The sequence below is a fragment of the Monodon monoceros genome, unplaced genomic scaffold, assembly GCF_005190385.1.
Source record: "Monodon monoceros isolate NGI ecotype Baffin Bay Population unplaced genomic scaffold, NGI_Narwhal_1 Super_Scaffold_9, whole genome shotgun sequence".
Lineage (NCBI taxonomy): Eukaryota > Metazoa > Chordata > Mammalia > Artiodactyla > Monodontidae > Monodon > Monodon monoceros.
Genome location: NW_021703786.1, coordinates 28,042,366 through 28,069,891, shown reverse-complemented (window position 1 = coordinate 28,069,891; position 27,526 = coordinate 28,042,366). Strand labels below are relative to the sequence as shown.

General features: G+C 55.3%; 1 protein-coding gene across 2 annotated transcripts in view; it reads right to left on the bottom strand.

Annotated features, from left to right (window-relative positions):
- The window catches only part of DNAH17 (dynein axonemal heavy chain 17), a 160,970-nt gene that overhangs the window by 57,445 nt on the left and 75,999 nt on the right, over positions 1-27,526 (bottom strand). Inside the window, exons 22-44 of one of the 2 annotated variants that reach the window (XM_029210802.1) lie at positions 26,821-26,964; positions 24,786-24,968; positions 21,942-22,196; positions 20,231-20,400; positions 19,481-19,703; positions 17,755-17,871; positions 17,570-17,656; positions 16,055-16,207; positions 12,702-12,950; positions 10,887-11,009; positions 9,621-9,968; positions 9,429-9,520; positions 8,906-9,032; positions 8,028-8,180; positions 6,564-6,689; positions 6,313-6,420; positions 5,463-5,594; positions 4,972-5,132; positions 4,218-4,374; positions 3,026-3,130; positions 1,276-1,433; positions 673-811; positions 266-493 (exon numbers count right to left, since the gene is read on the bottom strand). In XM_029210802.1, coding sequence (XP_029066635.1) covers positions 266-493; positions 673-811; positions 1,276-1,433; positions 3,026-3,130; positions 4,218-4,374; positions 4,972-5,132; positions 5,463-5,594; positions 6,313-6,420; positions 6,564-6,689; positions 8,028-8,180; positions 8,906-9,032; positions 9,429-9,520; positions 9,621-9,968; positions 10,887-11,009; positions 12,702-12,950; positions 16,055-16,207; positions 17,570-17,656; positions 17,755-17,871; positions 19,481-19,703; positions 20,231-20,400; positions 21,942-22,196; positions 24,786-24,968; positions 26,821-26,964 — 3,738 coding nt within the window. Of the gene's footprint in view, positions 1-265; positions 494-672; positions 812-1,275; positions 1,434-3,025; positions 3,131-4,217; positions 4,375-4,971; positions 5,133-5,462; positions 5,595-6,312; positions 6,421-6,563; positions 6,690-8,027; positions 8,181-8,905; positions 9,033-9,428; positions 9,521-9,620; positions 9,969-10,886; positions 11,010-12,701; positions 12,951-16,054; positions 16,208-17,569; positions 17,657-17,754; positions 17,872-19,480; positions 19,704-20,230; positions 20,401-21,941; positions 22,197-24,785; positions 24,969-26,820; positions 26,965-27,526 lie in introns of those variants that run through there. The other variant, XM_029210801.1, reaches the window with a different exon arrangement.

Sequence of the window (27,526 nt, the reverse complement as noted above, 5' to 3'; positions counted from 1 at the left end):
CCCAAAGCATCCTCCCCTTCCTCTCCCGACCCCCCAGCGTTGCAAGAGGGGCTGGAGAGGCAACCCGTAGCCTCAGGACGTTCCTCGGGGCAGAGGGAGCCGTGCATGTGTGGCCATTGCCCGCTGGCAGACGTGACCACCACTCCAGTGTGGTACCTGCCACTTAGGCAGGTACCCACCCAGCGTGTGGCGGAAACAGGCATCCTCGGCGGGAAGGAGGCCGGGGGGTGGCTTCCCGGACCGCCGTGACCCTGGCTGTACCCACCTTCTCAAAATTCAGGTCCCGTTTCCGAGGCACGTCCAGTGCAGGGAAGAGGTCCCCGATGAGCCCCACGAACACGGGCAGGTCGTCGGCGACGATCTTGGGGGTGTTGAAGTCCCTGAGCGCCCGCATCAGTACCTGGTCCTCTGCTCGGCTGGGGTCGCCCCTCTTCAGGGAGCCGGCCACCACCAGCACAGACTTGATGGCTCGCAAGCCCCAGTCATAATGATCCTGCGAGTGGAGGGCAGGGCCGGGCGGGCGTGAGCGCGCCGGCGGGGTGCTGGGACTGAGGCCAGCCTGCCGCTGGGACGCGTGGAGGCTCCACCAGGCTGTCTGGGAGGCATGCGGGCCACCTGCGTTTGTAACCCCTCCCGACCCCAGCTCTGCGGGCCCAGGACGCTGTCACACACCTGCTTTGACAGCAGCTCTTTGCACAAGGTGTAGAGCGTGATGAACTTCCTGGCCAGAAGGCGGGCCTCCAGAAAGCCCTCAGACACCAGCATGATCTCGCATATCAGTTCAAAGTCGGGGACCACCATGGCGCAGGGCCTGAGGGGGTCAGCGGGGTCTGCCTTGGCTTCTCCCCCTCTTCCAACCATGCCCCCACCTGCCCCTTGTCACCTAGGGGCACACCTCACCTGCCAGGAGGAGCACAGCACCACTGGCTGAGAGTCTAGGCGCGGAGCCGGGTTCCCAGGCCCCCACCCGCCGCTTGGCTGCGCTCCCGCTTCACTTGTTCCTCCTACACCCTGCGCAGGGGCGTCTCCAGGCCCTGCATCCCTTGACTCAACTCCTCTGAGAGTCACCTGAGCCCCGTCCTCCCTCACTGGCCGGTTGTGCCTGAAACGGGACCTCCATCCCAGGCGTCAGAGGCCCTGGCGGGCTGGTCCCTCTTACTCGGGCCTTGTCTCCAGACTCCTCCTCTCCCACAGCCCCCTCTGGTCGGCCTCGCCCTCTGCCCTCCACAGCACCCTCCTGGGCACTTCCTCATGCCATCCCCGCCCACCACACACCTGAACAAGGCCTTTAAGTTCTCGGGCAGCTCTGTACGTCCGGCGTACCCGGGGTTCATGGTGATGAAGAGGCCAACAGTGGGGATGAGGCTTATCATCTCTCCCAGGAAATTAAACGCTTCTTTCTTGGCCCGAATTGCATCTTGGATACATTTTACCTAAACAGTGGGTACACAGACGCGTTCACGTGGGAATGACCACCTTCGACGGGCTGGACAGATCGTCGTTTGTGCTAAAGCGTGTGGCTGTGAATTTGCAGAGGACCTTCCTGATTTTTCTTTTTTTAAATTAAACTTTAAACTTTGATACAACTGTAGATTCACATGTAGTTGTAAGAACGAACGTGGAGGGGATCCCATGGGCCCCTCCCAGGCGCCCCCCAAGGGTGACCGTAGTGCAGCATCACCACCAGGACAGCAACGTGATGATGGGACATTTCTGTGACCTCAGGTGTTGTCACCCTCTATAGCCACCCCCACCCTTCTCCCACCCTACCCTCCCCTGACCCCCTGCAACCACTCATCTGCTCCCGTTTCTGTGATTCTGTCTTTCGTGAACGTCAGTAAGCGGGATGGTACAGTGTGTCATCTGAGACGGGCTTTGGTCACTCAGTGAGACGCCCTGGGGCTTCCTCCAGGTTGTGGTTGTTCCTTGATATTACTGAGTGGTGTCCCACCCCCTAGCCGTTCTGTGTGTCCCGTTCCTGCTCGGGCAGTGTGACCCGTGGGAGGGCTGATTGGTAGCCATCCCCACATCAGAAAGTCAGCCCCGGGTGAAATCTGAATTCAGGGACCATTAGCTGCCTTTGACCCTCGGTGGTGCTGAGCAGCTGCAAAGCTCCAAGCCACCACTGGAGGGCGCCCTGCAGCCACAGTTTAAGCCCTGACCTACGAGCCTGGGGCTTTGGAGCAAAGCGCATGCCTAGTTGTCCAGGACTTTCCTCCCAGACTGGTCTGCAGCGTGCGGCTCACAACCCAGCAGGGCAGGGGCTGGCGGTGGGACCCCTCCCCTCCACATGGAGCCTCTCCTAATGTTCCGTTCCAGTTCCTGCTCCTCCATCCGAGTCAACAGAGCTCTACGTAATTATCCTGGGGTCTGTGCACTGACTTTGGGGGCAGGGGTCCCCAAGGCAGCCGTCAGCATTGCCCATGGGTCCAGGGGGCGCTGGCTGCCCTCGTCCTCTCTTTGCCGTACTGGCCTCCAGCCCCAGGGCTTGGGGATAGTTCCATGTCTATGCCGAGGTGGGGAAACAACAGTGGAGGAGGCCAGCTACCTGCACTCACCCCTAATCATGCCGGCAAACCCATTCTACAGATTAGAAGATGAAGGCACAGACAGTTCAAATAAAGCCCAGAACTAGGCAGTCCTGCACTCTGTCACGGGTGTTCCCAAAATACTCGGGCTCATTTCCTCCTTCTCTCCCTCCCAGCACCCTTGTCTAACTGATAAACTCCTAGACATCCTTCAATGCCCAGCTCCATTGGTAATTGAGACCAAGCCCTCTGTCCTGGTCCCCTAGGCAAAACTGATTATCCCCTCGTCTGTATTCGGTTACATATGTGCCACTGGGTCTGATCCTTACTGTTTTCCTTCTGTGGGCCCCTGAAGGACAGGGCTGGGGTCCCGCTCACCTTTGTGCCACACCCCCCAACTCAGTGAGGCTGACCTGACCCTACAGGAAAGCTGACGAGCGCCAAGCCGGCAGGGCAGTGAGTTCCCGTACGTGACCCAGAGACCACGCGGGCCCTACCTGTACGGCGATCACAGACAAGACCTCCACGGAGATTCGATTGAACTCATCGAAGCAGCCCCAGGCTCCAGTCTGGGCCAGGCCCTTGTAGATATTGCCACAGGACTAGAAAGGGTGAGATGGGAGAAGCACGCGTGGAGAGCCCTGCCGGGAGCCCCTACCTGCCCCATCAGCCCCCTGGCCGAGGGTCAGGCTTGGGAACTTTGGGGCCCTCAGAAGGCTAGAGGCAGGACGTTCACTCCCTGGGAGGGATAATCCTGCCCGGGGCCAGGTGCCAGGAAGAGCCCAGACCCTCCCTGGCATGGGGGCTTTGCCCGGGCTCAGATTAGCGAGTTTGTGTAAAGTTCAGCCCTTGCATTTTCCACTAGCACACAGGAGAGGGGGCTTCCCTCTAAGGTAGGGGGACGGACGGCAGGCTCCAGCTAGATAATCAGGATGATTCTTCAACGTTTACATACAGGATTCCTTCTGGGAGGATCCAGCTTCAGATTTCACTTTTCTAAAACCCAGAAGGCCGGTGCAGGCTGCGGCCTTGAGAGTCAGAAGGGGCAGCTGTCCCCACCCTCAGCCTCAAGATGGGGTCCCCTGGACTGTGGGGCTCCGATGGGGGTGGGGCAGGGAGGCCCCCTGCAGGCCTGAGCTCCTGATCTCAGTGTACCCCCCCGGCCCCCAGGGGCTGCTTTGACCTGACCTCCATGGTTACCCCTCTTCCGGGCCCTTTGAGAGCTGTGGCTGTCCTGCAAAGTCTCCAGTGACCGCGAGGACCCAGCCCCTACCCTATACCCACCCCTCATGCTACCCTGCCCCCCAAGCTCTCAAAGGTGCTCACTCTGTCTGGTGACCCCAGTTGTCGGGGACAAGCTTGGAATGTAGGTTGGGAGGGGTTACCTCCCCAGGGGAGGCAGGACTGGTTGTGCCCACCCTGAGAGCCTCTACCAGACACGCTGGTCATGCTGCAGAGGCCCAGCCTCCCAGGAGGGCCAAGGCCGCCAGTGGGGGCACCACTACTCAGCCTCTCTGTCTGGTGGACGCCGTCAGCAAATTGGGGAGCTGGTGCCTCCTGCCTGGGTCCGGCCTGCAGTGTCCACACATCTAGAGCTCACTTGGGGCGTGGAGGCTGTGCCTTCTGAGGGAGGGGCCGTGGGTGGTCCTCCCTGGGGACTTCAGGCCCCCCTGGGCCTGGGATGCGTACCTTGTAGTCCATCTGCTTGGAGCAGTTGAAGACGTAGACCATGGTGCCCAGGGCTCTGCCCAGGTCCTTGGTCGTCTCTGTCTTGCCAGTCCCGGCGGGGCCAGCGGGGGCTCCGCCCATGATCAGGTGGAGGGACTGGGTCAAGGTTATATAGCATCTGCAAAGGACCTCCAATCACCTCGCGGGTGGCAACCCCACAGCCGCCCACTTTCCTTCACTGTGGTTCAGTGACACCCCCAAGCCCCAAGGAGGCACCAAAGGGAGCCGGTGGGAAGCACTTGTGATGTCGCCAAAGAGCAGACACCGTCTTGCCGGGGCGGATGCCACATGGGGGCTGTGCCCACCAGGGCGTTAGAGGAGGCCACTGCCTAACGTAACGGTCACTGACGGTTCGCTCTGAGCAGCTGCTGGTCTGAGTGCTTTTTGCTGTTAAATGACTCGCTTGACCCTCAACGAACTGCTGAGGATTTATAAAATAACGTCCCCACTTCGCGGGTCCTCAGAGAGGCTGAGGAACACCCCCAAGGCCATACAGCCAGTGTCGGAGGGAGGGAATAGGATCATGGCCCCCGAGTCTGGGTGCCTGGCCGGCAGCAGGACTGAATCTGACCCAAATGCCCGGACCCGTCAGCCTCAGCAGGGCACGTTCGGGTCTGACAGCGCAAGGACTCACGGGGAAGGGGCCAGAGAACAGTGTGAGTCCCCCCGCTGCATTGCTCAGGGCCAGGCAGGAAGGCGGCCGGTGCGTCCTCACCTGTCGGTGAGAGGGGTAATGACCAGCCGTGGAGTGTTGCCCAGGTACTCGTACGAGTACTGGATCTGGGCATCGCAGATGTTGGCAAAGCAGTGCTTCTTCTCCTCATCCCAGCGGTGCCGCAGCTGGGACTGCCAGGTGAAGGCCTGGGCGCTCTCCACCTGCGGGAGGGGCAGGCCGGTTTGCCTCCCGCTGGCCCCTGCCCCGGGGGGGGCTCCCCGGCCTCTGGCTCCTCCCGTGGTGCCCACGTCAAGCCTAACTCCGTGCACCACTGAGTCTCGCTGAACCGTGGGCACCCCTGATCGGGCCGCTTGTCCAGTCGCTTACCAGGGCCGAGACAAGGGATGAAGGAGGCAGTAGCCACTGCCCGGAGTAGTGTCGCCCGCCTCCCTCAAGCCAGGAGGAAGCAGCAATAACTGGGATGGGGGCGTGCGCGGGAGTCCCAGGCACCAGCCCCCCACGGGGTTCCCGGCCCTTCCCGGCGCCCGTGCCTTGGCGGTGATCATCTTGGCGACCACATCCCGGGCGTGGACGTCGATGGTACAGATGGTCATGATCTTCGTCCTGTCCCCGGCGTTGAGGTTTCCGACGAGCAGGGTGATGAGCGCGTTCAGCTGACTGATCTGCAGGAGCGAAGGCGCCTCGGCTGGGACACCCATCGCGGGGCGGACTCCGGGCTGGGGGGGGGGTCCCCCACGGTTGGGTAGGGAAGACCCCCGTGCTCTTGTTCACAACAACGAGACACAGAAAGAAGCTCTCGCTATCCGCCAACTGGGGGTGGGGAACGCTGGGGAACAGGCCCCCCCATGGAATATCAAGGAGCCACTAAAAATGGTGTAGAAGAAGATCGGATGCCGTGAAAGACGGCGGACGTTACGTAAAACCAGGATTTTAAAGCTGTGTGGACAGTTTATATATTTTTGCCTAGGAATCGATTATATGCACACAAAAAGATTAGAATGTTAGATAAGAATTTGTTGACGGGGTTATATATGGGTGGTGGGGTTTTTATTTTAAAAATTATCCTTAGTTTCTAAATTTCTAACCAAGAATCTTTTAAAAAGTTAAATCAAAAGGGGCCCCCACTTGCCGCAGCTAGAGAAAGCCCTCGCACAGAAACGAAGACCCAACACAGCCAAAAATAAATAAATAAATAAATAGAATTTTTTTCAAAAAAGAGAAAGAATTAAAGTCATGTACTTCTAAAGCGGTTACTCTTGGGCAGAAGGATGTTGGGGGGGTGCCAGTATTTGGTTGCTTTTGACCCACAGAAATGGCAGTGGCACAAGGGGGCACCTCAGAGCAAGGAGCTTTGGATGGACATGGGATGGGGGCACACACCTGCTTCTTGTTGTAATCTTTGATGGCGTTTTCGTAGCCTTCCTCCAGCCTGGCAAACGCCAGGCCCACCTCGGTTGTCCACCAGATCTGGGTGCACGAGAGCGCAATCTGAAAACAGAGCGGCCCCCGGCCCCCCGCCAACGTAAGCGTCGTTCTCAGCGTGACAGAAGAGTGCACATCAGTAAGGTGGCTGTTCTCCACCCACTGTGGCTAACCCAGGACAGGTGAGCTCCGTCCACCCAGCCTCAGACCTGGGCGGGGTAGTCAAAGATCCACTGCTCCCTTGGCTTCTCCTCGTAAGTCACCACGGCTTCCGGGATCTCGTGGCGGAGTGTGGCGCACATCCTGTCCAACACCCGGTTCAGCCAGACCTCCACCTGGGGACGGAGCCACAGGGACCAGAGAGGGGTGAGCACAGCTCATTCCGATGGCTTGCTTTGTCATTTAAAAATTAAATGACCATTTGTCATCCTCCTCCTTATCATCCCAGGGGTAGAAACACCCAGGTTTTCAGAGCAGTAAGAATGACCAGCTTGAAAAATGTGGTCAGCAAGCCCAGCTGTCCCCGCACAACTGGTTGCATTGGGCATCGTGGGCATTAACTGTTTCTACACAGAGAAGGGAGGGGAAACCAGAGGAAAGTCAAGAGGAGAAGACAGTCTATGTCTGACCCTATGAAGTGGTGCTCATGTGCAGAGACGCGGGGGCCTGTCCCCCAGCCCCGCTGCCCCGTGTCCCTTACTAGTGGAGCCCCCACTAGCTCCCCAGGTGCGTCGTCTCAGGGTCTTACGCCGTCATGTGGACAAACTTGCTGATGAGCCTTTGTGTATCTTAAAATACGAAACGTCAGCTGACTGCAACTGGGGGGGACATACCCAAATGAGATAATTGGGCTGGTTTTTCTTTTAAACTACAACGACAGTGCCGGCAGAGCTCGCTGTAGTTCGTGGTTATGTCTGTAAGCAGTCACGTGTGGGAAGCATCTGAACGAACTGAGGACTGGATCCTGCCACCGGCCTGCCAACCCCATCTGGCCAGGTTCTCCGAATTCAAGTTGTGGGAGCTCGGGTTTTCTTGCGTGAGGTTTTTACCCCCCAAGCTGACCTACCTCTGAATTACATTTCGCTTAGGCTAAGGTCAAGATCGATTCGGAGGCTTGATCAATACTTGGGCAAAGAGATTGGGGGAGGGGGGGCGTGGAGGGCAGCCGGGAAGCTTGCTGTCAGCAGAAGGGAGCAGCCTCCTGGGGTGGGGGGAAGCTGGAAAGGGGTCCGGGCTGCCCAAGGTAAAGGGACCCCTCTGCTAAATCAAAGCAGTAAAGCCCCTTACGCTGGGCAGGAATGAGAACTGGCTGGTTCAGGTGTGTGTGGCCCCCTTCAAAGAGGGGGGCAGGTGCCGCTAACACTAACCCCTTGGCATTAATAATAATAAATAAAATAATAAAGACTCAATGGCATTAATAAACCTTTTCTCCCCCTCCGTCCCCTCCTTTCTCTTCTTTCTTTTTCTCACAATGCACCTCATACTGTGCAGGTAAGGCTGTGCTGGAAATTCTATAGAGAAGCCCCTTAAGCATTTGTTCTGAGAGGCAGAGGGAAGGAGAGAGGGGTGGTCCCAGGCTGGGGGTGACAGCCTGTCTGAGGCCGTGTGGCCCTGTACACACTGCACTGTCGTCCTGGGTTGGGGCGGGGGTGTCCCTCCGCACACGCACGCACCTGCCCCGAGAGGTCACATTCCCGGTCAAAGTCCACGTACTCGTCCTCCTTGCTGTACATGCCCAGGCCAAACCTGAGCGGCTTCCCGTCGGCGTCGAGGCGGAACTTCAGTTTACACAGGCTGTCGAAGAGCTTGGACAGGTGGCGGCTCACCTGGATTGGGCGGGGGGATCACTGGATTTTGCAGCCAAGGGGTTCAAAAGCAGGAGACATGCAGCCTGGGTCTTCCTCGGGTGGTTTTAAGCATCTTTTTTTTTTTGGCTTATACCTGCCGCCCCCACCTCGCCTCTGGGATGTTGACTGAACGCACTTAGCCAACTAATGGCAAAAACTGGTCTCAGGCGGAACCTTCCGAATGTCTGTTCCTGAAGATTTCTTTTCCTTGAGACGGTTCTGTCCCGGGCATGGGACCCGCGTCCCTAGGTCAGACGCTCAGAACCTAAATTGTGGGCCACCCTGTGGCTGCCTTCTTGTGCGTCTGGAACTTCATGATTAAAATAAGACAGTCGCTTCCCTTCGCCGGGGTAGCTAACCCTCCTCTCTTTTAGAAGAGGAACCTCAAGGGACCTTTTCTTCCTGGCGCCTGGGATTTATTAGGATGAGCGGGCATGTCTCTCAGAAACGGGCATCTCACCCATTTTCCAGAGGACGCGGATGAGGCTCGGGGAGGGAAGACCAGTCCCAGGTCTTTCTGTCATGGCCCAGCCCCTGGGTGGTTTCAGGTGTGGAAGACCTCGTGGAAATGCCACAGGGACACCTGTGGACACTCCTCCAACATCCCAGGGCCACCCGGACATGGAGCCAAGCCGGGACCTGCCTGGAGCCTGGAGGCTGCACCTGAGGTCGGCCTCTCTTCACAATGCCAGGGGCCCACCCACCTCCACGGGGTCATTTCCATTGGAGAGAATGTCCAGGAGGTCGGCTGAGGAGACGAAGTAGAACCTTGGGAAAGCAAGTCTTTTTGTCTCTAAATATTCGGCCAGGGCCTTTTCACACACGGCCAACCTTGGGGGAGGAAACAAGCCTGCTGAGTCCTGCTCGACAGAGGGTCTTTTCCAGCCCATCCTTCCAAGCGCTAGACGGACAGCCCCGGAGACGCCCAGGCTGTTCACAGCCCCAGTTTGATTCAAATCTTCCACACTTGTTCTCTGCCAGCCCCTGACCTGGTGGGTGTCCCCAAGTATGATAGGGTATAGTTTAATCTCTGCAGTCAATGCTTCTTCTGAGGCTGAAGGCCCGCCCTGTGGCCGGCGTGGCAGGATGTGGCCTGAGAGCTCGCACTCTGAGGAAGGGGATGTGTTAACCCACAACCTGGGGCTTTCCCCGTCCTGGCCAGCAAGGGGCACATGACTCGGGTTTCTGCCACAGTGAAGCCCCTCCCCTGGACAGTGTGGGACCCACCTCTTCTTCAGGTTCTCAAGTTTGTTATAGAGACCAGGTTTGTTGGTGGCTTCGACCACGTTGGGTGTTTTCACCGCCTCCTCCATCAAGGCCTGGGAAGAGAAAGGGGCCGCCACGGCATCAGGAGCCCTGTTTTCTCCAACGGAGCCATTTCTGAAAGTGCCCAGGCAGGAGCGAGAGAGCTGTGCTCACCTTGAACTCCTGGTCGATGTCATCAAAGCGTTTGGAGTCCTCCGGCAGCTGGGCGCGGATGTCTTTGGAACCAATGAAGATGCTCTCCAGGTGGCTCCAGGTTCTCTGGACCTCGAACCAGATGGAGATGACCGAGTCCGCAGCGGACAGTTTCTGCTGCCAGCTCGTCACCTCCTTCAGGAAGTGGGACAGGTACCTGGACGTCATCAGGTTCTGCAGCTGCACCTGGCTGTCCTCCAGCGTCTCCACCAGCACCTCATCCGTCTTGAGCATCATGGTGCCTGTCCGCGGGTGCTGCCTGTGCTCAAACTCCATGGTGGACCAGGTACTATCCAGGGTTTTCAGCACCTTTTGGGGGAACAGAAATCGGGTCAGCAAGTGTCTGGCATGAGGGGCTGAAAAGGACCCAGAGTTTCCTAGGACATGGAAGGAACCCCTTCAGAAAGGAGGCGCTTTTCAGAAAGCCAAAATGTTCATGCCAATGTTATTTACAATGGCCAACAGATGGAAACCACCCAGATGTCCCTCAATGGATGAACAGATCAACAAAATGTGGTGTATTCATATAATGAAATATTATTTGGCCATACGAAAGAATGAAGCTCAGGCACATGCTACAACATGAAGGAAACTTGAAAACATGCTTAGTGAAAGAAGCCAGACACTGAAGCCCACATATTATATGTTTCCCTTTATATGAAATGTCCAGAAAAGGCAAACCTATAGAAACAGAAAGTGGGCTCGTGGTTGCTTAGAGCTGGGGTGGGGGGTATGAGAAGATGGGGGGGGGGGCACAGCTAAAGCGTCTGGGTTTCATTGCTTTTTGAGGAGACAAAAATGTTCTAAAATTGACTAATTCTAATATGTGATATGTGATGGTTGCACATATCTGTAAATATGCTAAAAGCCATTGAATTGTACACTTTAAATGGGTGAATGGTATGGTATGTGATTTAGAGCTCAATACGTTTGTTAAAAAAAAGAAAGCCAAAATGTGACAACTCAAACTCAAAAAACAGGTGAGGAGAGAGGTTTGAATCGCAAAGGAGTCAGCCAGACTTTCCGTGTGTCCTGGAACTGCCCCGGGTACTGGCTGATGGCCGGCCCTCCTGCCCCCGCCCCCCCTTCAGCTTCTCAGAAGGCCGAGGCAGGATGGACCACAAGTGAGGGTGATTCGTAGGGGAGGAGAGTTCAGTAGGGTTAGGCAGGTGGGTCGGGTTCAGCATCATCCCCTACAAAACGCACTTTGCTGTCAACAAAGGCTACCTTTTCCATGCCAGACTCTTTCACAGCCTTGTCTACGATGTTTTGGACCTCGTCTTCGTATTGATGTAGGTTCAGCTGGAGTAAATCCGCCAGGGTGGCCTCATCTGACATTTCAAACTTCACCTACAGGAAGAAAAAAAGGGGCACGTTCCACGTAAGGTCACGTGTTCTCCCGTTGAGGGACAGCTTTGTCCTTCATGGAGAGGCAGGCGAGGGAGGAACCCAGGCCATGGCGGGGGCAGTTGGAAGCTCCGTGACTTGGGCAGTCACGTCTCCAGGCCTCGCCTCTCCTCCCTGTCAAACTGGTAACAGCAGAATCCACTGATAGGGAATTGAATAGTGTCCCCCCAAATTCATGTCCACCTGGACCTCAGAATGTGACCTTATTTGGAAATAGAGTTTTTGCAGCTGTTAAGGATCTTGAGATGAAATCGTCCTGGATCAACTGCACAGAACCTAAATCCGATGACAGGTATTTTCATCAGAGAAAGGGGAGGGAGATTTGAAATGCAGAAGAGCCCACGTGACCACTGAGGCAGGGATTGGAGGGATGCGGCCACAAGCCAAGGATCACCTGGGGCCACCAGAAGCTGGGAGAGGCAGGGAAGGGCCCTCGCCTAGACTGCCAGAGGGATCACGGTCCTGCCGACACCTTGATTTCAGGTTTTTGGCCTCCAGAGCCAGGGAAGACTACACTTCTGAGGTTTTAAGCCCCCCACGGTGTGGGGCTTTGTTACAGCAGTCGCAGGACCTGATCCACCACCTCAGGAAGCTGCCGTGTTAGTAACAGTTGTGGCCAAGTCACAGGTACTATTACTCCAGTAACAATACCAGGTGTTTTCATGGTGTCACCCAGTCCTCAAATCCTTCTCGCTGTCACATAGACAGACGTTTCCAGGCCCCGATTCCAAGCCTGCCATGGAAATTGGTTTAACCAAGTGATGGAATCGAGTGTCTCTCAATCATGGCTGGAAAAATACCTGCCCGGGTCTCAACAGTCCTCGGTGATGCCCAGTTCCTGGGACGTTTTAGCTGCTTGTTGATCACCGCCTGGGGGTCTCTCCCAGGCCCTGGATGGGGTACACGAGCCTGCTGGCCAGCGGTCTCAGCGCTCAGGATAACCCTTCTGCTCGTCTGTTTCTCCCCACCAGGGCCCAGGCCACATCCCGTGTGCTCCTGAAGCCGTTCCTGCCCTTCCCTCGCCATGGAGATGACTGCCTACTCTATGCTCCTAGAACCACCCCTGAGCACCCCATTCGGCGTCCCAAACACCGTGACCCACGCTGTTCTTTCTTCCTTTGCTTCCCTGAGAGCAGGGCCCGTGTTCTGTCTCTCTGCATCCTTGGCATCTACGTGGGGCCTCTGTAGAGTAGCCGTTCCACAGAGTTTTGTTCAATGTTTGCTGACGGTGGGGATGTTCCTATTTGCCTTCTGTGAGTGTCAAGGCCAGTGACCCCCCACTGGGGGATATCCCTGGGAAAAATTGGGTGCTAGGACTCTGTGTTCCTGGGGCGCGTGGGGGACCCGGGGAGCTATTCCTCCGCCCCAAACTTCCTTAGCCCCGGGGACATTCACCTTACAACCAGAACTGGCTGCATAATTTGAGGGGCCTGGTACAAATGAAAATGATGGGGTCCCTTGTTAAAAAATTATTAAGGACTTCAACATGGTGACAGCAGAGCATCCAACCCAGAGCGGGGCCCCTCTGAGCGCAGAGCCCAAGCATGCTCAAAGCCGGCTTTATCAGCGTCAGCCCCGCCCATCCTGTAGCGAGTCCCCAAGGAGCAGCGCCCTCCTCCCCCCGAGGCTCGGTACCTGGGTGGCCTGCATGAGCTGCTGCCAGTGGCGGTTCCGGATGGCGGGGTTCTGCAGCTCACTCACGGCGCGCAGGGACGCAATCGTGTTCTTCACGGTGTTGTCCAGCCCCACGAAGGCATCCCAGCCCTTCACCTCCTTGTCCAGGGACCTCACGGCCTTGGTGAACTTCTGGCAGTCTACGTCCATCTGCTCGACGTTGATATTCTTCCACTTGGTGGTCTTCCAGTCACCGATGCTGGTGTTGACCTGAGATGGAAACTCTCACTGTCTCCTCTACTGGGGACACTTCAGGAAGGCACCTGTGCCACCTTCCTGCCATTGCTCTCAGGAAGCAAAATCCAATGAGTCTTGAGAACTAATGACAGAGCTTGGTAAAGAGGGTGGATACAAGGGGGAAAAAAAAACCAACAACCCAGTTCCATCATAAAAGATTCAACTTAAAAGTCAGCAGTTAAGAGATATTTTGGCAAAACGTGGGCCTTGTCACTGCTCACCAGGATCTAGTTCTGTCCCACTTCTTGGTGCAGCCACGTCAGTTGCCTCGACCAATGGAATGTGGGTGATGCCCGACACTTGGGGGCAGAAGCACTGGATTGCCAACGCCTGGCCCCCAGTTCCCTCCGTCTGCCTTGGCAATGGTGGATGCGTGCACTGAGCTGCCCAAGGGTTGCTTGGAACTGGAGTGTGGACTTTGCGTGAATGAGAAATACATGTCTGTGGTTAACTACACACAGTTTTTTTTTGTTTTGTTTTGTTTTGTTTTGTTTTAGGGCTGTCTGTCACTGCAGAGTAACCTAGCTTATACTGACTGATTAAACACACCAGGAGATATTTCACTCACGAAAGGATGAAACAAGACACAGGCACTACTGGGAGACAATGCTACCAAGAGTGGAGACAGAGCCCTGTGAAGCCACAGTCTTTAATTCAGGGTAGGCTGAGAACATCTGTGAAGCTGGACGGGCTGGTCCTGGAGGGGGTCAGAGGTTGCTGAGACAGGCTTGGGGTGGAAAGACACGGTCTTGACAGACATCCGTGTCAGATAAAGACAAACAATTGGGGTGTTTACAAGAGAGTTACCTTGCAGATCCCAAGACTCGAAACCTTAATCCCCACAGGAATTGATGGCCCTTTCTGGTGCGTTTAAGCTGCTCTGTATCCGTTATCATACAATTGTCCTGGCTAGTTTGTTTTGGAGAATTTTTCTTGCAACACCCTGACCAGAAATGCTTATCGTTATCTCCTGGGAAAAGTAACCTGTATTCTTGGGTCTGCGCTAAGTGTTGTTTATCGAGGGAAAGTGCAGCATCCTGCTCTGACTTCACCGACTGTTCAGTAATGTCGTTCATGCACAAGAGACTTGAATTCAGTGAACTGCGAAAAAAATAAAGCATCGAGAGGCATCAATGGGTTCTCTCTCTTTGCGGGTGGTTGTGAGGTAGCCTGGGGCTCCAAAGATTTTTTCCCCCTCTCTGTGAGAAATAGGTAGATTCAGCATGGTCAGGATGAAGACATTTACAGCATTTCACTATGATGCAATAAAAAAAATAAGATAACTGACAAGACAGAGCCTGCTCCTGGGTGGGGACAGTGAACATGGCTGTCAAGAGGGGAATTCTCCCCGGATTCGCTCATGGAGTAGATTTACCTCTAGCTACAGCTGTAAGAGTTTTCTTTTGGAGGGAGGAGGATTTTTCAGAGACTCTGAAGTTCGTTCAAGAGCACAAGAGAGAAGAGCTAACACAGACTTAGAGAACGAACTCATGGTCACCAGGGGGAAAGAGCGGGGAGGGACAGATTGGGAGTTTGGGATTGACAGGTACACACTGCTGTATTTAAAATGGATATGTGTAGGGACTTTCCTGGTGGTGCAGTGGTTAAGAATCCGCCTGCCAATGCAGGGAACATGGGTTTGAGCCCTGGTCGGGGAAGATCCCAAATGCTGCGGAGCAACTAAGCCCATGTGCCACAACTACTGAACCTACACTCTAGAGCCCGAGAGGCACAACTACTGAGCCCAAGTGCCACGAATACTGAAGCCTGCGCACCTAGAGCCCATGCTCCGCAACAAGAGAAGCCACCGCAATGAGAAGCCCGCGCACCGTAACAAAGAGTAGCCCCCGCTCACCACAACTAGAGAAAGCCCGCGCACAGCAACGAAGATCCAACGCAGCCAAAAATAAATATATTAACAAAACAAATAAAATGGATACTTGTATACGTATGGCTGAGTCGCTCTGCTGTGTATCTGAAACTCACAACACTGTTAATTGGCTATACTCCAATATAAAATAAAAAGTTAAAAAAAACCTAAATTGTATATGGAATAAATACTTTAATTTCTCTAAAAAAAAAGATAACCAGGGACTTCCCTAGTGGTCCAGTGGTTGGGACTCTGTGCTTCCACTACAGGGGACACGGGTTCGATCCCTGGTTGGGGAACTAAGATCCTGCATGCCTCGTGGCATGGCCAAAAAAAAATTTTAAAAATAAAATTAAGCCATTGTCTATATATATATAAAAAAAGATATCCAACAAGGAGCTACTGTCTAGCACAGGGAACTCCTCTCCATACTCTGTGATAAATGGGAAAAGAATATGAAAAAGAATAGATACATGGTCCTACTGGGTCTGCACCTTTGTAAAAGAATGTCACCTATAGCTTGAAATATTCCCGGGCTTGACCTTTAAAGGTATAACACTTTTCCATTCATAAAGAGATTAAAAAGTTTCAGAACAGAAAATAACACTTGTCTTGTTGGAGGTCAACATTGCGACCAGAACTATGTGGACAGCTGCAAGAACAAAGGATCCCAGCACCAAGAAGTTTGCAACAACCAGCCACACCCTCTCCCCTTTTAGTATACAAGAAGCCTGAATTCTACTCGGGTAAGAAGGTTCTTTGGGACACTAGTGGGCCATCTTCTCGGTCTGCTGGCTTTCCAAATAAAGTCGCTATTCCTTGCCCCCCCTCCAAAAAAAAGAATAGATACATGTGTATGTATAACTGAACCACTTTGCTGTACACCTGAAACTAACACAACACTTGATTGACTATACTCCAACATAAAATAAAATGAAATGAAAAATAAAAAGAGAGAAGAGCTAAAATATCTCTGGAAATACAGGAGCCAAGAGGTGAGACTGGGGAGCGAACACGCGCACCTCCGCTGTGGACACACAGCCTTGATACCAGGAGCAGTGAGGCTTCCTACTCGTCTTTTTGCCTCCATCAACCATCAGAGGCGGCTGTTACGGAAGGATAACGGGAGCGCCCCCTCTTGGTGCTGGGATGCTGCCCGTGGAGCCCCCCCCCAATCCCGTCCCCTGAGGCTTGGCGCCCCCCTCACCATGATGATCGTGTCCCAGAGCTCCTTCAGCTGGCGGACCTCTTTGTGACAAGCCTTGAGTTGCTTGTAGTCCGGCACTGTGACCTCGAACAGGCTCCCGGATTTGCACAGAGCCTCCATGACGCCCTCCATGGCTGCGATGCTCTTTTGTTGCTGGGGGCACGCAGAAGCTGGTGAACAGGGTGCCGGCGCTCGGCGGAGCCTTCCCTGTCTCCCCCGCCACGTCCCCGTGAAGCCCAGAGCCAACACCACGCATACAGGGTGGTGGCAAACTTTCCAGCTGGGAGGGCAGCGGCCTCCCCGCCCGCCCCCAGCTTCTCCTCTGATGGGAGGGTGGGTCATCTCGGCGAGCTCAGGTGTGAGGACTGACTCTTAATGGACGTTGCATGAACGCCAGACTTCCTCCTAACATTTTCTGACTTCCCAGAACCTCCCCCATTCTCTCACTGTATATATTTGTATTGTATTAAAATGTATATAAGTAATGCTTGATTGCTTTGAAAACTAGAAAAATCTAGATAAGCAATGAGGAGGAAAAAAGGTTCGTCCTGAGCCACACGACTAAGCGCGGGCAGCTGCGAAAGCTTTGGTGTGGAGTGTGTACCACGCTCGACTGGGTACACAGGGGGGTCCCGAGTGTTTGCACCCTGCCTTGCGGGCCTCTCTCACCATGGACGTGGTTCCTAAACAGACTTGACAGGGGAGCTCTTCAAAGAACCTAGCCTGCGTCCACGGCTAAGTGCTCGGGGGGCTCGAAGGAGAGAATGGTGGCGTCTCTGCTCTGGGCTGGGGGCGTGACTGAGAAAATGCCCATGGAGAGAGGGCAGGATCTTGGCCTCTGGGAAGGGTGGGCTTCGAGGCTGAGCAGGGGAAAGAGCAGAGGCTCGGGGAGGGAAACTGTGGGGTGGCCCTAAAGGACATCTTGGGGTGCCCTTGCGCTCACGCCTGTGGTACTGCAGAGTGTGGTCGAGGTGTGGGCTGGGGCCCGGGCACAGTGGGGGCTGAGCACTGTGCCGGGAGCATTGCAGTACCCCCCTGTGCTCCTGGGGGCCCCCCAGGCCCCATGTACCCCAAACGCCCCTGCCAGGTGGAAGTCCATGGGGCCTTAGCCTGAATGGGCTGCCCGGTCCGGGGCCGTGGAGCTTGCACGTTGGACACTGACCATGAACTTGGGCAGTGGGAACCAGGGGACACAGGTGAGGCTTGGCCACCAGCTGCACGTGGCGAGTCAGGGAGAAGAAGGCGCCAGGGAGCAGGGTGAGTGCAAAGCCCGAGGGGACAGCAAACTGCTGAACGTGGGGACCTAGGAGAGGGAGGGGCTGAGCCGCAGGGTGGGTTTGTGAGGCTTGTAGGATATTCAGATGTGCACACACACGCACACACACGGGTACGGCCCTGAGCCCAGTCCCATCAAGGCCACGTTTCTGGGCTCATGAGAATGACAGCTTGAGGAAGGATGAGAAAGCATCAGGGTCCCCAGAGTTACTACCCCATCTCCTCCTTGAGCAGAAGTACCTTATTGAGGGACTTGTAGGGGTTGGGGTCGCTGAAGCTGAACGGGGCTTCTTGCCTGAACTTCTCTCTGAACTCGTGCTGCTTGAGCTGCAGGAGGACCACGTGGAAGCCATCAGGCTCCCGCCCCAGGGCCCAGCTGCGGTGCATGCCGCGCCCCGCCCCGCCCCGCCCCGAGGCCGTGGTACCTCGAACTGCTGGCACCTCCGTCGCAGGATGCTGACCTCGTTGGCCTGCAAGGGTGCCACGTTCTGCTTCACCTGGATGGCCAGCTTCTTGGTGTTGGTCCACTGCTCCGGCAGTTCCTACACAGGCAAAGGCCAAGGACCACTCCTTTTTCTGCTATTTTTAAAATTTTCTACTGTGAAATAATTACAGACTCAGGGGGAGTTGCAAAAATAGCACAGAGAGTCCTGTGTGCCCGCCCCCAGCCTCCCCTGGTGGTGGCATCTCACAAAGTGGAGGCTCGATACCCAAACCGGCATCTGACACTGGGGCGTTTCTGTTAGCAGGTGATGGAACCTGTCGGTTTTCACCCTGTGTTTTAAGCTGAATCCATGTGCGCGTGTGTTGTGTGCATGCATGCACATGTGTGTGCGTGTGAGTGCATGCGTCGTGAGCGTGTGCAGTCCTAGGCAATTCTACCTCATGTATAGAGTCCCATAACCCCCGCCGCGATCCACATACCTTGCTGTCCATCACGGTGAAGGAACTGTCTAGTGTTACCTCCTTGTACCTGCACCCAGCACGGCCCCCCGCCCCAACCTGGGCAGCCACTAACCTGTCCTCCGTTTCTACGATTTTGTCATGGCAAGAATGGCTTTAGCAATCAGACGACTTTTTGTATTTTCGAAGTTCTCCACACTTGGGCAAATATTGTACTTATTATAAAATATTTTAAAGAAAAAAATCCCAGCCCCCAAATTCTTTACCCACAAATAGACATTGTTTCACATTCTTCTACAATTAACTAACAGTCTGTTGGCAGCGACACACCTCAAATGTTTTTCAGAATTTTTATCTCACCGCTCGCCCTGTCCATAGCCCTGGAGCCCCTGGGGCCCGGCCACAAACGCTTCGAATCCTGGTCCTTAGCTGAGCCCTGGGCGGGGCAGCTGGGGCAAAACACAATGTGCTCTAAAGCAGGGCCTGGGCAGCATGAGATCACCGCGGAGATCACGGCGGCCACCGACACACAATCGACACACAATCCTGTCACCCCTGTGCTGTGGGGTCTTGGGCACTGGCTGGAGTTAGTGCCTCCCGGCAGGGGGAGTCAGGCCTGTTTGACCAGTCCCAGAGCCAGGGCAGAGAAGGGGGGGGCAGGCAGCCAGGTCTGGGAGGAGACAAACTCCAGGGGGGTGGCTGGGCGGTGGCTTCAGGACCCAGCTGCACATACAGCTGCTCTGACACCGACAGCTGGCGCTCTGCGAATTAGCTGTAAAGCACTGGGCTTTTGGAAGTCCCCTTCAGCCTCCCTGCTGTGGCCCACCTGTCCCACGCGGGGCCGGGGCCGGCTGCGGGCCTTCTGGGTTGGGGGATTCCCAGAGCAGCTGCCCCACTGCCCTCCTGGGGCGCCCTCACCCAGTCAGGTCTCTGCTGACCCCATTCTTGGTCCCCCATCCCTCGTGCCCAGGCTCCTACTGCGCTCAGGAGGAGGTGTGGGACTCGAAGGCACTTTTTATCCACTGAAACTCCAATCAAATGGAAGAGCTACTGCCCTCCCCCCTTCTGGAGGCCGCCTCACTGTCCCCTCGTCTCCAGAGAGCCCTGTCCTCCCACCCTGCCATTCCACGGGGACCCCATGTCTAGAAGAGGAGGTCTAGCCTGCAGGCTCCGGCACAAGAGCCCGCCCTCCTCTGGCCCTGCCCGCAGCTTCAGCTCCCCCAGCGGGGGCCCCCCAGGCCTGTTTACCTGAAGCTTCACGTGCGTCTCCTCGGGTATCTCCTCCCCATAGGACTTGAGCAGCTCGATGGTCTGCTTCAGGGGCTCAAACATGTTGTCGGTGGCCGTCTGCCTCTCCTTGACCTTCATCAGATGCCCCATCACCTCCACGAGGCTGTCATAATCCCCCTCCTTGAGAGGCTTCATCAAGCCCGCCCTGGAGACTTTCATGAAGGCTTCTAGGTCTGCGAGGCTGGTGGGTGAGAGGCCGCCTGTGATGGGTGCCTGCCCAGCACCCCTGTGCCTCACCGACTCGACTGGTCGGTGAGTACCGCATGGAGCCACGTCTCAGGGCAGCCTTTGCTGGGCCTCCCGGACAGAGGAGCTGGATTACACGCTCTCCTGGCTCCACGCCCCTCCCGGCCCCGACCCCACCTGTAACTGCACAGGTACCACCGGCACGTTTCACGCCAGGCTTCCCTGCCCGACTCAGGGCTCCTGAAGGGTTCCTTGGCATCTGTCGCCCAGACACGGTAAGTGCTCAGTAAAGAAGCAATGACCGAGGGACCAGGACCTCCACGCCCTGCCAGGTGACACCTTCCTGCTGGGACCCACCCTCCGTGGGGCTGCCGGCCTCTGAGCCTGACCTTCACCCCAACAGCCACCCGGTTTGGGGGAGGAGTGTCCAACCGACACTTCACGGAAGGCCGCCTGCAGGTGCCCCTCGCACATAGCTCTCTGGGGCATGATCAATGTCAGGCCAGCGGTCCTGGTGCCCACCTGTTGACCACGTGGTTGCTCAGGTGCCGCTTGAACATGAGGCTCCAGCGCTTGGTGGTGTTGAGGAGGGCCTGCTTGAAGGGCCGGCAGTCACACTGCAGCCAGCCGTTGAACACCTTGGTGTCCTCACACTTGGACACCTCCTCATACAGCTTCTCATAGGAGTTGATCTGGAAGACACAACCCCGTTCACCTGTCGGGCTGCCGGGGCCAGGGGTTGGGGCCAGCACAGCATGTGTGTGTGTGGGAGGCCCTTACGAGGCACTAGTTTCCTTCTCCCAGCTCCCCCGGGGTGCCCTGCGGCCCAGCAGTCTATCCCCGACACGGGACGGCCTGTCAAAAAGGGACGTCATCAAGCAAGGCCAGCAGGGGCCAAAAGTTTCAAGGGGTGAATGGGGTCCCGGGCACCCATGGGGCATCCCTTAACTCTCTATGCTGCTGCACGTCCTTGGGCTCTCAAGCTCCACCAGCCAGCTGTCCCCCCACCCCATGTGCATCTCCCTGTGGCTGGGTCACCCTCACTGAGCTTCAGGAAAAGAGGTGAAGTTTTGTAAGTTCACTATGTTTTCTCATGTCCTATATCCTGGTTTTTTTGGCTGCACTGCACGTCTTGTGGGATCATAGTTCCCTGACCAGAGATCGAACCCAGGCTATGGCAGTGAAAGCTCTGAGTCCTAACCACCAGACTGCCAGGGAATTCCCATCATGCTCTATATTACTGAAGCTCTGGTACTGGGGGTCTCGCTGACCCTGGAGGGACTGCCCCTGCCCCCTGGCTGGCTAAGTCCTAGAGATGGCAGACAACCCCCCCCCCCCGGACCACACCTTTCATATGCAAACAACCAACCAGAGCTCACAACCCAACCGCCTCCTCTATGGGGCTCTCACACTCCAGGCCACTGTCCACCTGCCCTAATCACCCCAGGGCCAGGTTCCTGACAACCCGGGACAGCCAGTACGCCCCTGAATCACTGAAATGATCCAAACTAGCCCATCCTAAGCCTGCTTGCCCTGCCTTGCCCATTCTTCCCCATGAAGACCACAGTTCAGGCTCTCAGCCACGCTTTCCCCTCATTCCCTCAGCCTCCTGCCCGACACTGGTGCCTCCCCGCGTGGCCCTACGTGGCCCTGCATGGCATGGAGTGCCCCCCTCCTCTTGGGAGCCACGAGTCACAACCTCTCTTTTCACAGCAGGCGTCTGCTGATCTGTTGGTCTCTCCATACTTGAATTATAATAAAACTTACATTTAAAAAATGTTCACCCTGGACTTCCGTGGTGGCACAGTGGTTAAGAATCTGCGTGCCAATTCAGAGGACATAGGTTCGATCTCTGGTCTGGGAAGATCCCACATGCCGCAGAGCAACTAAGCCCGTGCGCCACGGCTACTGAGCCTGCGCTCTAGAGCCCGCGAGCCACAACTACTGAGCCTGTGTGCTGCAACTACTGAAGCCCACGAGCCTAGAGCCCGTGCTCCACAACAAAGAGAAGCCACCGCAATAAGCCCACGCACCACAATGAAGAGTAGCCCCCGCTCGCCGCAATTAGAGAAAGCCCGCGTGCAGCAACAAAGACCCAACGCAGCCATAAATAAATAAATAAATAAATAAAAATGTAAAAACAATGTTCACCCAAGTTTTAAATCAAGTCCAGTGCCCCTCCATGGCAGGGATTCTGGAGTTGAGGAAGCCGGTGGGTGAGGTTCACACACACCTGCTGCTGGAACTGGGCGAGGGTAGGCGGCATCTTGGGGAGGGTCTCCTCGGCCTGGGGGTCCCAGTCCTCCGGGCTGATGGCGCGGCCATAGATGAGGAAGCTCTTCATGACCTCCTGGGGGTCGTCCATCCACAGGTAGGCGTAGCGCTCGAAGGAGTCCTGGTACTCCTCAGCCTCCTTTATGGCGCTGATGACCAGGTTGGACAGCTCCTCCCCCATCTCTATGAGGTCGGTCATGTCTTCCAGGTCGGTCTGCAAGGGGCAGGAGGGGCGCAGATGGGTGAGCGCTTCACCCGTGGTCTCCCCGCCCTGGAGAGTGGCTCCCTGTTGGTGCAAGTGTGGCTAACCTCTCTAGATGGGACGCAGGGACATCTGCAAACAATGTTTGCAATGTTCTCCCGTGAGAAGATACACTGGACGTGACTTTTGCCAGGCAAACTCCAGGATGACCCACGTGGCTTCATTCATTAAGTAGTTACTCAGAATCTGCTGTGTGCACGCAGGGGGAGGGGGCCCTAGGGGTGTCGACAGGGCTCACGTGATGTAGACAGCCCAGGAGTGGGGTCAGATGTTCATCAAAAAAATCACAGAAACGAGACATCATGACTCTGACCCTTGCATTCAGGTGTAACAGGGAGGAGGTTGGGGAACGCTCCCTGGGGAAGTGACCATTGGTCTGAGAGCTGATGGACTGTAGGTAAAGAGCAAGAGTAGCAACACAGCACGTGCAAAGGCCCTGTGCTGGGAGGGAAGCAGGTGTGTGAGGACCTGCGTGGAGACCACATGATGGCCGGAGTAGGAGCACGGGAGGCCCGGGCTGGACAGGATGCTCTGAGTTTCAAGTGACAGAAAACCCAACCCAAATTGGTGTTAGCGAAAAGGGAGCAATTGCCTTATGTAACTGGAGAATCTCAAGGTGGAGGGTGTGTATTAACCATGTTTTTAAAATTTCCTGTATCTTAAGAAGCTTTGGCATCTTAAAAAATCTTGCTGGCTGGGGAGAGACTGCCCCTCGCAGGGCCAGCCAATTCTAAGAGAGCAAAGGGCTGGGATGGGAGCACACCTTTCACGTGAAAACCAGCCAATCCCCCAACCGCCTACTTTATCTAACTAACCCTCACACTCCAAGCCCATGTTCCCCCTGCCCCATCACCCAGGGCCAGGTACCAGATAACTGGAGACGACCCCCATAGCCCTGAGCCGCCGATGTGCAGAGTGGCTGGCCCCGAGCTGTTTCCCTGGTCCTGTCTCGCCTTCCCGCAGAAACCCCAGCAAAGCCTCTGGCCTGGGCTTCGCCCTCCGTCCTGCTTCTGCTTTCTGACCAAACCTGCTGCCTCCCCCGAGACCCTGAGTAGCCAGCCGTGCTTCTCCTTTCCAGGGGAACTGTGAGTGACATTAACGTTTTCTGTCAATGGCACTGACCTCTCCATGTAGTCACTCGGTCACTTCTGTAAATTAAAATCTCATGGATACAAATGAGACCAGAGCGGGGCGTGCACAGCCCGGGGTACGGCCTGATCACCGGGACCCTTATTCTGCTTTGTTCTGTCCTGTTCATCATGCCAAGCCCCTCAGGACCCCGGGGTGGGTGCAGGAGCCCCGGATGCGCATCCTATCAGATTCTGGAGCACACGTGGGAGTCCAGCTCTGTGCTGCGTGTATTCTTGGGCTGACCACTGGTGGCATAGTTCACTTTATTCTGAGCTGTGGAACAGCCTGCTGCGTGCACTTGGGCCAGAAATACCACCTTTTTGCGGCTCAGGAATCCTCAAGCCATTCTCTCTGCCTGGAAATCCCCTTCCACCCTTCAAGACTCAGAACGCGCGTCAGCTCCTCTGGGAAGCTGTCCTTGACCTTGCCAGGTATTTCCTCATGTCCTCACATCACTACATTCACTCACACATGCACACGTATGCACACATACCTCTGTCCCTAACAGCACAGAGCATCTTGCTGTAAATATTTGTTATTACAAATAATACGCGCCCATTATCAAAAAGTTCAAATGAGGCAGAAGCACATAAAATAAAAAGCTCCCTTGGCATCCCCTGTCCTCCTACCATCCTCACCCCGATCCTGTTTCCCAGAAGCAAGCACTCTTAACAGTTTGGAGTGTATTCATAGGAGGGCAGGCTTTTGTTTTGTTTAAACGAATGAAATCACATTCTAAACATTGTTCCGCAACTTAAACACTTAATAACAAACGTGTCACGAGCAGCTTTCCATCCCGGGCTCCCTTTTGGGACTCATCCGGATGCCTTTGTCTGGATGGGCCGGAATCTACCGAAGGACACCTGTGTTTGATGGTCATTTAGGTCTTTTCCAATTTTTGTTTAACTGCCCCACAAACCATGCTCTGACAAACACACCTTCTCAGGCCTCCCTTTGGCGGGGGGTGGGGCTGAATTTCCCACACCTTTGCATCCCCAGGATCTGATCTGACTGCATTTTACGTGTCAGATGCACATTAGGTGTTTAATGCATTCAGAGCAAATGGGTGCGGGAGCCCATGCAAGGCGCATTTGTCAAAGAGCCTGCATGGTCAGAGGATCACAGGGTTTAAATTACGGGAGGGAGTGAAGTACCAGTGAGGTTGGGGATGCACACTTGGCATCTTATTGGGGGTGGGGAGCCATCAGGGGAATGAAAACCAGGTCGACCGACGAGAAGCCGCTCTGGGGAGAAAGATGGGATCTCAGGAGTGGAGAGAGAAATCCGGGCCACTGTCCTGGGGAACCCGATGGAATGGAAGCCTCTGGGCTCCTCTTCACCTTCAGGACCCATTAGGGGTAGCAGTTGGTGGCAGGGAAAGGGGTGGGGCCATACCAAGCCCAGACTGACCTTGTAGTTCATCCTGCCCTTGGCCAGCCTGGGGATGAGCTTGGCTGCATTGTAGATGTCAGTGACCAGGCTCCCGATCAGCGCCAGGAAGCCTTGGTCCCCGCCCACCTCCAGGGATGGATTGAAGACCAGCCCATCCTCGTCCAGCTCCATGCGGACCTCAAACAGCGGTGCGATGCTCTCCTGAAACAGGCCGTCATGGGGTCAAAGACTTGCCCTCGGCTGAACCATTTTCGGTGCCCGGATGTTCACCCCAGCACCAGACAAGGTATATGGCTAACCCTTGCTGGCTGGGGCCACTGCAGAGAACGCACTTCCTGAGGGCCCTTGAGCGAGAACTACACAACCAAATGCAACGCCATCGGGCCAAATGCAGGTTGGGTGTCCAGGGCGGGATACAGCAGTGATCGTGAGTGCCGAGGAGACCCGTTACCTCCGTTCAAAGCCCATATCTGCTACTGTCTAGCTGCGTGGCCTTGGGCGAGACCCTCGGCTTCCCAGTTTCCCCAAATATACAAAATGAGTACAGCTGCTTTATAGAACAGAGGCAATCACTGTCCCCATCTCTTTGGGTTACCGTGAGGACTAGAGGGACGACTAACACATAGAGCACGTGGGGTAGTGGCTGTCTCAGGTGTGTCAGCAGCTGTGGCCACAGTGCTCAGTGGGGCAGGGGCAGGGAGTGTCACAGACAGGCAGGATGGTCTCCGCTGAGCTCCAGAAAGGACAAGCCCTCACGTCCCTTGGAGGTTCTGTTTCTAAAGCACACACGCCATAAGCCTGTCTATTCCCTCTTGTGAGGATCCCTCTTGTGAGGCTGCAAGGCTGAGTTGCAGCCTCATGTGTAAGGGAACAGGGTAGAGGCTCGCCCAACATACCGGCGAGTCTCAAAGTGCGGGCCAAAGCCCACGGGTGGCCTCGGGACCTGCTCTACGGCCACTGATCTTCCTCCAAACGTAGTCCCATGCTGGCCCTGTGGGTGGCTGGCTTGAGAGACCCCTGGTTCTATGACTGAGTAGGGCGGGGTCTGCACTAGTGCCTGAGTGAGTTGCTAAGTGGGAGAGGTCTGTTGTCACAAACTCAGGGGACCAGGCTTTTCTAAAGCCTCTGACTCAGGGGTCCGCTTCCGCTGCTTGGCCACTCACAAATATGGGGACTCCCTGGGATTTTTTGAGGATGCTTTGTTATCAGGGTCTCATCATGCTTTTGATTGTGACTCTCCTCTCTTTGTAGTGATAATTTAGTTTATAAGTTTACTATAAATTAGCTACCTTCATTGCTGATACCGTGTCACTGTGCCTTGCTTGGTGAGACTTAACAGTTGGTAATGCCGACTACTTTCATCAACAGAATCTGGGGTCTGTGATTTTCTGGGGACAAGCGCCCTCTGCAGCTTGTGTAAGGGCATCTCACTGCAGTGCCCACCATCCTTTCCTGCGGGTAGGCTTTGGCGGGGAGAGTGTCTCTCATCTTGCCCTCCTGGCAGTATTCAAAATCACTTGGGAACCACTGTAGTGAAAAGGACATGGGCAGGGAATAGCTCTTGGAGAACAGGCTGGGATGCAGTTAACCAGCAAAGCCACAGTGCTGACCTGGTTTAAGCTTCTACTCAATTCAGCAGAGGGTTGAGCGGGCTGGTGGCTGATGTTGCCGATAGGAGGGCACCTCCCACCCCCAATCAGCATAAGGAGGGGGCAGTGGTACCTGCTTTTCCTCACCTGGCAGCAGCATAGGACAACTCAGATCCCTGTACGTGTTCTATAGCCCACTTACGCCGCAGCATATTTAAGGGCCAGATGTCCTGAGCACCTGGGACTGAGCAGGGTCCCGGGACGCAGGACTTTCAGGTTTAAAATCGGGACAAGTTGGTCACCTTGGGAAGACTTTAATAAGTCTGTTCATTTGTAACATGACAGTCTGTTCTTTCATCAGGAAACCACAGATTATACATTCCAGCGTCAACCTTTCTCATATTTATAATATCATAATACACATATATGTATATGCATATATATATCTCACATTTGTAACTTACATCTACAACCATGTTGTCCATTAGGTGATTTAGAGACTTGCGAATGAAATGGTCAAATTCATCCAAGACCATGCTGTCAACGTAGTTGACATAATCCTTCCAGGACTGGCTCGTCGTGTTCGCTCTGAAGAGTTCCGCATTTTCCTGCAAACAGAACCACATGGCTGGCTGTCGTCTCACTGGTCCACCTGTTCCCTCTTTAGGCAATTTATTCAACAATTCCCTGGGCTACCCTCATCCTCATTCACACCCTCCACACACAGTGGTCTGCTTTTGGCTTCTTGAACCCTCCAGGCTCTTCCTGTAGGCTGCTCCCTCCCATTCATGCCAGGTGTGGCTTCTTCTCATCTTTTAGGTTTCAGGTCAAATGTCAGCTCCTCACAAAGGCCCTTCTTGACTAGCCCCCATTCATCTCAGGTTTGGTTCCTGTCCCTGCCCCCCGACCTGTGTTCCCTCTAGCAATTTGTTATTTGTGCCTGTGATGGCACAGATGACAATTCTGAATTATTTTGTCTTTGGTCTGTACCTCCCCTTGATGCCAAGCATCACGAGGACAGGGATTGACTGTCCTTTCCACCATTATACCTCCAGCACTAAGTAGTATGTCTGGAACAGAGCAGGAGCTGGTGGGTGGATGGGTGGGTGGGTGGGTGGATGGGTGGGTGGGTGGGTGGGTGGATGGATGGATGGATGGATGGATGGATGG